This window comes from Lepisosteus oculatus, chromosome 3, assembly GCF_040954835.1.
Source record: "Lepisosteus oculatus isolate fLepOcu1 chromosome 3, fLepOcu1.hap2, whole genome shotgun sequence".
Taxonomy (NCBI): domain Eukaryota; kingdom Metazoa; phylum Chordata; class Actinopteri; order Semionotiformes; family Lepisosteidae; genus Lepisosteus; species Lepisosteus oculatus.
In genome coordinates, this window is record NC_090698.1 from 72,944,165 (window position 1) to 72,956,225 (window position 12,061).

The window sequence follows — 12,061 nt, forward strand, 5'->3', positions numbered from 1 at the left end:
TTCCAGCTGGGAGTGACAGGGTGACATAGCTGCTGGCATTTAGGTGCTGATTAAATATTTCACATAAATCATCAAAAGATTGTCAGTGAACGTTTTAATGATAAGCAAGTATCACCTTGAAAAAAAGCACAATTCCTGAACTCTTTGTATTTGATTTTTAAACCCCTAGTAAAGTAAATTACATATTTTACTTTATTTCTGAAGTCTGTATCTTTGATTAAATCCATTAAGCACCAGAATGCTGTATAACTACCCCAAGTTAATTAGATACCTTGGAGTGCATTAGTGTCAAAAAACCTCATTGTTACGAGTGAGTAGGAAGCTGAGAAGAAAAGGGTCAGGTAAATGATGAAGATTTACCAATCTAGTGCTCACAGGATTTCTTGTTTGCACAAAAAAGTGAGTTTGTAATGAGAGGGCATTATGTAAAAACACCTGGAAACAATACCAAATCCATAATCCGGCTACCTGCCTGCGCCATCAACAAGTTGTTTTACCTGCTGATAGACACATTAGCTTTCAAACAGCCGTCAGCGAACACTTTAACTAAGTGTACAATGTTCAAACTGGTCTTCAAAACTTTTAAACTTGTTTTCCAAGTGTCTCTATGTTGAATTCTATGCTCGTCTAAAACGTCCACATAAATCATTTAAATTCCGTTTTCTGTGGTGTAAGAAAGAGGAAATCAGAGCCGGGATTATGAAATTGAAATTTTGGATTATGCAACGTCCTTGGTGGTGAACTTGTTACATTTGTTCATTGAGCCTCATTTTAGATTCATAAAACAACACAGAATCTAAAACAAGCCATTTGTTTATACAATTATTGGAATGCTTATATTTGTTTCTGTGCCTGTTCTTTGATTACTTATACTTGTGTTTCATGAAAACTGTTGCACAGAGAGAAAAATGCTCAGCAAACTACATAATGGGTGTGATGGAGACACCTGGTGGCCACAACAGCCTATAGCATGTGAGAACACAGGAGTTGTAGTCCGGACTGCGGAGTGTTTTCTCCTCATGCAACACAGACAGGGCAGGCTGCATACTAAACAACCCTCTGGGGGAGCGAAGAGCCTCCTCTCCTCTCCTGAATTATACGTATCATTTCCCTCTCGTTTCCAACTCGGTTCCCTGGTTTGTGTCCTTTGTCAAAGAAACACGAATCAGGCAACATTTGTAGTCTTTTCTGATTGAGATGAATGAGATTAACTTATTATTAACTTTATTGTGGGTTTATTGAACCTGTCACGATATCAGACAGGTTGTTATTTCAGTTCTGATTCCAACATATTTTTGGAAAAATGTGGCGACTAAAATTGTTTGCATAATTCTCGCCGAGGCCTTGCTCGAGTACAGTACAACTTTATTAATATTAGGTGGGTAGCTGCGTCAGGTTTATTCCATGCTGAAAAAAAGAAAGAGAACACAACGTTTCGGCTGTGGAGCCTTCTTCAGGTGTGATTCAGGTTAATATTTATTAATATCACAAATATGCAGTTTACCAACTACATATTCACCAAAGCTATATTCCACACAGAATACAATGGAAACATTCATTAGGGACGAATATTGGATTCTTCAATCATTATAATGGTAGTAAATTGATCAGCTAAAGATCTAGCTCAACACTGCTATTTCAGTGACATGAACTCAGACTGGTTGGCTTTCATGAGCTTACCACAAAGAAAGAACTTTGGCTTTTAAGGAAGTCCCTCAAGCACACTTCTCCATTTCTAATATAGGAGAGAACTACTATTTTTTAAGTGACGCAATCAACCACAATGAGCCTTGAGATGAGGCATCGCACAAGGCACTGTGGGGCTAGTAAATGCATTTTCCCGAAATAACCATAAAGCACTTAATGCAGTACAAATAATTGATCATCTCCAGAAATTGTTCAACCTTACAGTCCAATGTAAGAGTAACCCAACAGTATCAATGACCATGGGCAGTATTCGGAGTAGCAATAATATTCATTGCTGAGGATTTCTCAATAGTGTTCGTATAACAGTATACACATAACAGCATACAAGAATAAAGAGAAGACATACATTATCAAGAGTAAACAGAGGTCTTCAAGTGACCTCAACAGCCTGAGTGTCTCTCATGGACTGGGGAAGCATGGTCTTCAGCACAGTGAAAGTCTTAAATCAGCAGATCGAAGGTCAAGAGTTGGACCACACCCATGTAACATAGTGGCTTAACAGAGGGAGCCGGTCATGGTCGGGGGCTGTCCGCCCCTAACTGGTGGATTCGGGGGTGCAGAACCCTCCGGATCGGCCACAGCCGCTCCCCTACTGCCCCCCCCCCCCAGGCAGGACCCACACCTTCAGCCCCTTCGCCCTGCGAACGTGTGGCTCATCCGCTAGGTAGCTCGGGCGGGACTCCCGCAGATTCCGTCTTTGTTTCGTGGGCCGCCCGCTGGAGAGACGCGGGGGCACGGATCCCGGGATCGAGAGCGGCGACTAGTAGACGGGGTTGTGCAAGGGAATAGTCCCGATGACCACCGGGAAAGTCACTTCGATGTCGAAAGCACGAGGAATATCCACGTAAACCTGGAGAAGAAAAATGCAGTTAGACCCTAACATCCCTGTCAATTACCCTGCCCTCATCTGTCTTCTAAATTTCTACTCTTTAGCGTTGACCGAGCCTCAGGTTAGTCCTTTCCTGACAATTGCGCTGCGTTAAGCAATCAAGGATCACCACAGGTGTTGTTTTGCTTACACTGAAGTTACAGTAAAAACGCGCGAGGTTACAAAGACACAGGGTTTAGCCTGTGTTTTTGCAGCGTTTCCAAAGAAAATCATAGGTTACGCCCATCCTCTGTATCGGCTTTCAACGCCTCAAAAGAACTCCTTCAAAAGAGCTGAAGCTTGCAGAGACAACGGTCAGCTGCTCCGCGGATAAAATGTTAAGTTTTCCATCGAGCGTCTGGCCTGCAGTTCAACAGCGGGTCAGGCATGCGACTGGGAAGGAGAGGAGAAGGGTTGCTTCCTCGCGGGCGCGGACGAGAGAGAGAGGAGGAGATGGCGACACGCACCACCACGCTGTACTCCACGCTCATCAGGGCGCAGTTCAGGAGCGAGATGGGCGTGTCCGGAGGAATGTGGAGGACTCCTCCGCTCCACGCGTCTCTCCTCCTGCCGCCCACGGGCGGCCCCTCCAGACTGGCGATGCGCTTGGGGACGCACTTCGTCTTCCCCTGGGCGTGGAAGGTCTGCAGCTGCTGAAGGGCCACCTTCGGCCTGACCTCGCGCGAAGACCCGTTCTCGACCTCTGTGAAGACTCTGATGAAGTCTCCTGGCAGTGGCAGGAACACAGCACAGGGCAACGTTCATACTGCGCAGTCACACCTGGTTTTGTATCACCAAACCAGGATTTTATAGATATTATTCATACCAGAGCTGGTCCTAGTTTTGTGGGGGGCCTGGGCAAGATCTTGCCCACCCCCAACTTATTTTACCAGTTAGAACAGTGGTTCTCAAACTGTGGAGCCTATCCCATGGAGGCTAGAACTTGCAACATCACCATGCCGCGGAGTAATTTGGGGTATCTGGGGGTGATCCCCTTCACCGATGCGGACCTCAGAGGGGGGGGTGCATTAAAGACGCACAGATTTAGAAATGGGGACACCCTGAGCCCTTGCAGACCTGAGCAGAATCGTGCACATGAAGGGCACAAGACCACAAGCGTGTATATAGGGACACAGGCCCTAGTGATACACCTCCCGTAGCCGAACTTGAAAATGTGGCTCGTCTACCCCGTCCGCTAGTGAAGAAAGATATAAGATGTGAAGAAGGGGTTATAACTGATTCCTTTCTGCATGAGGACTGAACATTCCAGGCTTAGGGTTATGGCAGGGAGGGGAGATAACTGATAAGGATTTCAGATGCCCCCCTTCTCAAGGAAGGAAACCTAACACTGACCATTTGGCCAAAGTCTGTGAACTGTCTGAACTTCTAACCTCCCCCAATTACCATAGAAATGAGCTACGTCAGAAGTGGCAGAAAAGGGCTATATAAACTGGAAGTTTGGACCGGCACTTTGAAAAATACTTCATCTTTATTGTTCCTTGCATGCAATAAAACTCATCTGTTTAACTTCCTTTCGGGATCCCGAACTTATTTGTCTGTTACAACACCAGCTACGTGGATCTGACGGACTCGAAAGCAAATGAAATCCAATTGACATTATCCCGCATAGGATGAATTATTACTGTGACTTGAGCGCACCTATGTTTTAATATCACTCGTCTCCGCTCAGAGATATATTCAACCATTATGATTGGTCATTTTTCCATTAGGATAATCCACGGCATAAACAGAAAGAGCCACTACAGGGAATTCTCCACTCACAGTTGAACGTGCCGATTAAACATATGCTGTGTCGCACACTGGGGGGCTTATACTAATAATGTATTTATATTATTAGGTAATAAAACCAGCTTTGTTAAAGAAGTCAATACTCTGGCAGCCCAACCTGATCAAACAATGTGAAAACAAGATCTCAAATTAATTATTTTTGTGATCTCAGGTGCCACATGGATCTGAGGTGCTGGACATCGGCGCAGTCGTGAGCCTAATGGAACCTCCCCTGTCTCCCACCTCCCAACTTCTTTTTCGTGACCTGCGTCTAGTTTTGGAAAGTTACCAGGGATAGTGGATGTGGAATTAAGACACAGGGCAGGAGGGTCAGAGTGACACTCCCTCAGAAACACCTGGACAGACGCCGGGCGATCCTTGAGCTCTCACCTGGGGTGTAGCCCTTCCTCTCAATCCTGGCATTCAGGATGATGGGGCCCGAGGTACAGCACAGGCAACCCAGAGTCTTCTCTTTAGATCCCAGCTGCTGCGACTGGACACAACAAGGCAGGAGAGAGGCCTTAGCAACCCTCTGTGTCAGGGCTGGCTGACATCGTAGGCTCAACATGCAAACCATTATAGCAGGGTTTCTCACTGCAGCCAGCGGGACCCCTGCACGTACGCGTCTGTATTTACTGCTGTAATGGAGGGCACATGCTGTTGGACAGGTGTAGAGTAAAATATACGATTATCAATAATAATAACAACAACTTTCACGGCACCCTGCTTATCTAAAAATTAATTATTATTATCATCGTCAATAGTTAAAGGCCAGAGGGACATTTGGCCAGGACACCAGGGTTAATCCTCTACTCTTTTCAAGAACCACCCTGGGATTTTTAATGACCACAGAGAGTCAGGACCTCGGTTTTACGTCTCATCCAAAGGACGGCGCCTTTTTACTGCATACTGTCCCCGTCACTATACTGGGGCATTAGGACCCACGTGGTCCGCAGGGTCAGCACCCCCTGCTGGCCCCACTAACACCTCTTCCAGCAGCAACCTTAGTTTTCCCATCCAGGTACTGGCCAGGCTCACACCTGCTGGGCTTCAGTGGGCTGCCAGCTGTGAGTTGCAGGGTGATGGAGCTGGTGGCATTCATACTGTATATACCACCTGGGATAAGCAGCCTTAGTTTTTCCCAGGAGTCTCCCATCCAGGTAGCTGGAAGCTGGAAGCTGCAGGGTGCTGGAGTTGCTGGCACATTACCTGACTCTCACACCGGCTACCTGCTGATTGTGGGCGCGCGCACGATTACCGTTCTGTGATGGAGCGAGAGCACCACCACCACCACCACAACCGTCAAGAGCCACGCTTATTCCCTCTTACGCTGGAGAGCTCATGGTGAGCGCTATCAAGGAACAATAAAGGGCTTCTCATCAAGAGCAACTGTGGCGGCACCCTGCTTCATCTAAACCACATCCCCAGAACCAAGAGCCCCACGATCAGTGAAACTCTCCATCACCATCATTTAAGACACTGTGCGAGACAGGAAGTGCAGGGGGAAATGCCTTCACATTGCACGCTTCCCATTCCTGCTGAGCCTCCACAGCGCAGTCCGAGTAACCCTTGCACGGGACCGATACTTAACCAGGAGGTCAGGCAAGTTGATGTCGATGTGCCTGACCACGGTGAACTCCTTCTCAGCTCGGCTCGCCAGATGCCACGGTCTGTGCAGCTTCGCCTTCAGGAAGTACCTGACCTTCCCATGAGCCCCAGCGAAGGACGACGGCAAATCCCTGTTCAGGGAGACGATTTGTGAAGACACATTAAATAAAACGCTCCTAACCCAGCCTCCAGGGCTGTCAGGGGCTCTTAGGGATGTCTTAGGACAAAGCCAGTATTTACTCTCATCTTAAGGTATTACGTTAACATAATTAAAAATGTTACCCTACAGCTGAAAGCCTGAAACACGTGTTTCATTGATATGCCCTGCTAATCAACTTTGCTCTGTATTTATTCTAAAAACTTCAGAATATAACTATTGAGTATTTTAATGCAACGTGCGTAAGAAATACAGTACTTTAGTTATATAATTAATTCCTTGGATTTACAACATAATTAAAAATTGTGGTGGTGAGACCCAAAGGATCCCACTGTGCCTCACACACAGGGGACCCACTTCAATCCAGCGTCCAGTGGTCACAGAGAAATTTCTTCGCTGGCTGATTAATGGATGTCGAACCCGATTCCTGTGGGGGCAGGGGGTGGCAGTGTCTTTTGGCACGCAGGCTCTCAGTTCCATTGTTGGTCTAATTATTGAATTAACTGCCACCGTACCTCTGGTGCATATTTAAGGATGCACCAGTAAGACAAATCCTGCTTGTCTAAGAAAAGTCATCTTAACTGTATAACTGCTTGGACTGGAATAAAGAAACACACGTTCTTGAATCTAGGCCCCTTTAACTGAGTTTGGCAGGCCTGTGTTAAGCAATATTTAATTCAAAGTCATCTCAGTGCTAAAGCATGACACTTAAATCAAAGCCGAATTTCCAACCAGTCGAAGGTGTATGTTAAGATGCCGGAGAGAAACCTTTTCATATTTTCTTACTCACATTTGAGGAATCTGAAGAGCAAACTGATACACATGACATCCAGGGGGGATGACAACTCCATCTGGAAAATAAAATAGAGAAATATACAAACATAAAGCTGCTTTTAAATCATACAACCCTGAAGAACCACAAGCAAAAGCTGAAGGGATTGTAAAAGTTAAGGACATTTCCGAGAACAGCAGACACTTCTCTACACAAAGAGATGTGAGAGAGTGGAACAAACCACCCAGCCATGGCTTTGAAGCCAATATCCTAGCTTAGTGCAAAACAAAGCTGGATAGGATCCTCAAATCACAGCAGGTCTCTACACAAAGAGTAGTGGGAGTGTGGCACAAGCTGCCCAGCCACATTGCTGAAACAACCGGATGGGATCAATTGGCTACAGACTACCAAACGGACAAGGTGAAACAACTGGCCTCCTCTAGTTTGTCACCTTATGTTTCCACATTCACAGACTGACCCAAACTCTACTCTCTCAGGGACTCAACATCAGTGATGGAGACCCTATTACTTTGGATGAAACGTAAAACTGAGGTCCTGACTCTCCGTCGTCATTAAAAATCCCAGGGTGTTTCTGGAAAAGAGTAGGGGTGTTAACCTGGTGTCCTGGTCAAATTCCCCCCTGGCCTTCCCCAGTCATGGCCTCCTAATAGTCCCCATCTCTGAACTGGCTTCATCACTCTGCTCTCCTCCCCATGGAGAGCTGGTGTGTGGGGAGTGGACTGGTGGTGGTGGAGGGGATCCCCATTACCTGTAAAGCACTTTGAGTGGAGTGTCCAGAAAAGCGCTATATAAGTGTAAGCAATTATTATTGTTATAGAAGTACTTATACAAGCTTTATAGGTGTAAAAAATAGAATAACTTATTATTATAAAATATAAAAATATATGTATGCACTTATACAAGCTATGTAGATATAAAAATAATATTTTTTACTATTAATTGTAATAAGAAATATTTATACACATATACAAGCTATGCAGGTGTAAAAATAACAATTTGTTATTATTAAAATTAATAATAAAATACACAATTATTATTATTACACCTATATAGCTTGTATAAGTACTTATATAACAAGAACAACAATAATAATTCCTTACGCTTAAATAGCGCTCATTATTCCGGACCGGAAGAGTCCCACCGCACATGCGCACGACGCCGGCGCGGGATCCTGCAAGTTCCCAAATCCGCAAAACTACCCACGGTACACATCGTTTTAGTTTTATTAAAAAATCAAAAATTCAGAAATCAAGCCACGAAAGTTTAAAAAATCAAAAACAGAACACGCCGACAGGAAGCAGGGTCCCGACTCGAGCACCAGCCCACCCCTCTCTCTGCAAAGAGGCTCCTGAGGAGCAAGACCAGAGGAGACGACGAGACACTCGCTCTCTCCCTCTCTCGGTTCAGTTCAAGGTGCTTTATTAGCATGCCCGGTGGGTACAATCCGTGTCGCCAAAGCAAATAAAAATCTAATTAACACGAACCGAAACAAAACCAAAAATCTACAGACATATTACAGACATTTACAGCAAAGACATATCACAGAATATTTACATATGCTGTAAACATATGGGGCATTACTGGGAGACGGGCTCACTGTTCCTCGGGTTGGGATAGGAGATCACACACTATGATGATGATGATGATGATGATTATTATTATTAATAATAATAATATTATTGGGGGACAGGCTCACTGTTCCTCAGGCTGGGACTGGAGATCACACACTGTTGTTAATAATAATAATAATAATAATAATAATAATAATAATAATAATAATAATAATAATATTATTATTATTGAGAGACAGGCTCACTGTTCCTCAGGCTGGGACAGGAGATCCCACACTGTATTATTATTATTGAGAGACGGGCTCACTGTCTGTTCCTCAGGCTGTGACAGGAGATCACACACTGTATTATTATTATTGAGAGACAGGCTCACTGTTCCTCAGGCTGGGACAGGAGATCACACACTGTATTATTATTATTGAGAGACAGGCTCACTGTCTGTTCCTCAGGCTGGGACAGGAGATCACACACTGTATTATTATTATTGAGAGACGGGCTCACTGTCTGTTCCTCAGGCTGTGACAGGAGATCACACACTGTATTATTATTATTGAGAGACAGGCTCACTGTTCCTCAGGCTGGGACAGGAGATCACACACTGTATTATTATTATTGAGAGACAGGCTCACTGTCTGTTCCTCAGGCTGGGACAGGAGATCCCACACTGTATTATTATTATTGAGAGACAGGCTCACTGTCTGTTCCTCAGGCTGTGACAGGAGATCACACACTGTATTATTATTGAGAGACAGGCTCACTGTCTGTTCCTCAGGCTGGGACAGGAGATCACACACTGTATTATTATTATTGAGAGACAGGCTCACTGTTCCTCAGGCTGGGACAGGAGATCACACACTAATAATAATAATAATAATAATAATAATAATAATAATATTGGGAGACAGGCTCACTGTTCCTCGGGCTGGGACAGGAGATCACACACTATATTATTATTAATAATATTATAATCTTATTAATAATAATAATAATATTAATAATATTATTATTGGGAGATAATTTCTCCCAATCCTCAGGCTGGGACAGGAGATCACACACTCCCTCCTCCCTCCCCCAGTAGGGCTGGGACCCGCTGTGGACCCCCCCTCACCTGGCGTCTTCTGTATCAAGAGCTGCTTCACTTTGAAGTACGTCGCCGACGCGCTGTAGTGCAGGGTTTCGTCGCCGTCCTTCTCGGACCAGCGCGTCTCGCCCACGCCCCTGACGCTCAGGTCCAGCGACTCGGCCCGCAGCTCGTTGGCCGCCTCCACCACCACCCGGCCGGTCAGCAGCTCGCCGCCCCAGAAGGTGTTGGCCTCGTTCAGCACGTCGTAGCTGATGGTGAAAGCCCTCACCGCCTCCTCGAACATGGCTGGAAAGAGCTGCCCGCTGCAGGGAAGGAAAGCGGAGAGGGATGGAGAGCGCCGGCCGGTGCCGAAAGACGATGGTCCGGGCGGAAAAAGTTGCGTCTCGGTCAAGTCGGGGAGGAAAATCTCCAGACGTCCCACCCTCACAAGCAGGAGAAACCAAAATGCCGAGGGTCTCTGCGGGGTGATCAACCCACTCCCCAACGGAAGTGGGAGTGGTGGTTACTGGATAAACAAGAAGGGCGGCGGAAAGCTCAGGGTGGACGGACCAGGTCGATAATGGAAATCAGCTGAGCGATCTAGTACCGTTTTTTAAAAAATAAATAAACTAACATTCATTTTTGATCGTGCAAATGGTTTACTTCAGGAAATCTGAATAGCAAAACAACTCAACTCGAATGGCAAGCTCATAGTTGGAGGTAGTAAACTCAACTTCACTTGAATCGCAAAACAGCAGATACAACTTCATCCGAGCCCCGTGTAGGATCAGCTGCTACTTAGAAACAGAGCGGTAACCTCGACAGATATTGAAATATTGTAACGCAACGGGGGTTCAGGTGGGCGCCCTGGCCGCATGAGGTCGGCCCCCCACCGTCAGGGGCTCGAACCCGGGACTCCCGCGTCACTCAGCAGGGACCCAGCCCGGTGAGCTAAAGAGAGATGTAGTCCTGCCATCACAGGGAAGGGTGGTGACGTCACCTGCTCTGGTAAGCCGGCTCTTGCACACCCTGATGGCCGTATGCGTTACAACATGAACACTTTATTTTCACGCTAGTTATTTTGAGACTTCAAATGTTGCGTGATGCCTGGTGTCTGAAGCGTCACGAAGTTCCTGACCATAAATCGCCGTTTCTTCTACAAGTTCATACAGCCGTAAGGCGAAGAGCACGGTGTTATACTGTACATCGAGTTACATGCATGTTATTATTATTATTATTATTTTATTATTATTATTATTATTATTATTATTGTGTGACTTTTGAGACGCTGAATTTGCATTGTTTCGAGGGCACAGGACCCGAAACGTGCGCTACACAACTAAAGATGGGCAATTTTTGCATGATTTACAAAAGAAACATGATCCGCTGTACTCTGTTTTATTAATGCAAAAGTTTGTGTGTTTCCCGTTTCATAAAACCCCCCCAATAAACTAGCATTAATTTAAATCGTGCAAATGTTTACTTACTAAACTCTGAATAGCAAGACAGGAAATGTTACTTAATTCTAGCTCCGCGAAGGATCAGCTGCTTAGAAACTGAGCGACAGATAAGATAAAATAACATGCATACTAAAACTTCATATTTAAAGTCTCTTATATTGTCAAGTTACTAGTACAAATAATGAAGAAGGAGTCATGAAATATTCTGGCAGAAATGTTTCCACAGGAAAGACCAGAATATCTTCTCAGCTGTCACCCTCAAAATAAAGTAACCCTTTATATAGCATATGGTTAATGGGCTCAGGGCGACAGCCATTTTAAGCAGAGACCTTTATACACTCCGGTGGCAGCGGTGGCAAAACAAAATTTAAGATTGCAGGGTATTTTACCGCACGGTAGGCGGCCCACAATGCTGTGAAGCTGCTAACATTTGGCAACAGGAACCGTCTTCCTCCGTTGCATAAATAAAAAAAAAAACTGTCTTCTTCCTCGCATTACCTTTCGAACTAAAAGGCATCCCAACACGCGCCTCGGGGGAAAAATCCCCGGACAGGGTAAAGTTACATTTCAATTTTTTTTGTTTGGTTTTGACAGAATCCTCAAAATTAGGTGGAGTGGGATACTACTCTTTTTTAACATCAAGCTTGGACCAAATTTAAGACAGTACCCAATCTAACACAGCACCAGAGTAACCCATCTTCATCACTTTACCATCCCTGACATTCTGTGTGGAGTAGATTGATATTCTGTGATTGCACCTACTACACTATGTGACAATCAAAAAGAGTCATATTGTGTTTTAGATTCTTGCAATCTACAGACACTATAGGTATTGTTTATTTCAGTACATTCACAATTATGTAGGAATTTTCAAGTGCAGCTCTGTTTCATGATGTTAAGTAAAAAGAAAATCAATAAATTGAAATATAATGAACGTTTTAGCCAACACGTTATCAGAAAGCTCTTTTTCCTCTTTTATCCTGGTTAATGTCAGGGCAGCCCAGAGCTCATCCCAACAGAAAACTGCCCAACTTTTTCAGAAACAG

At 44.9% G+C, this 12,061-nt stretch overlaps 1 protein-coding gene across 1 annotated transcript; it reads right to left on the reverse strand.

Annotated features, from left to right (window-relative positions):
• Nucleotides 1-1,458: 1,458 nt before the first annotated feature.
• LOC138237746 (arrestin domain-containing protein 3-like) lies at nucleotides 1,459-10,555 on the reverse strand. The gene is made up of 6 exons (XM_069187515.1): nucleotides 9,601-10,555; nucleotides 6,919-6,979; nucleotides 5,955-6,102; nucleotides 4,754-4,856; nucleotides 3,043-3,302; nucleotides 1,459-2,557 (listed from the first exon to the last, which is right to left on the reverse strand). The coding sequence occupies exons 1-6, from the start codon at nucleotides 9,857-9,859 to the stop codon at nucleotides 2,468-2,470; spliced, it is 921 nt and encodes a 306-aa protein (XP_069043616.1). The 5' UTR covers nucleotides 9,860-10,555; the 3' UTR covers nucleotides 1,459-2,467.
• Nucleotides 10,556-12,061: the final 1,506 nt, after the last annotated feature.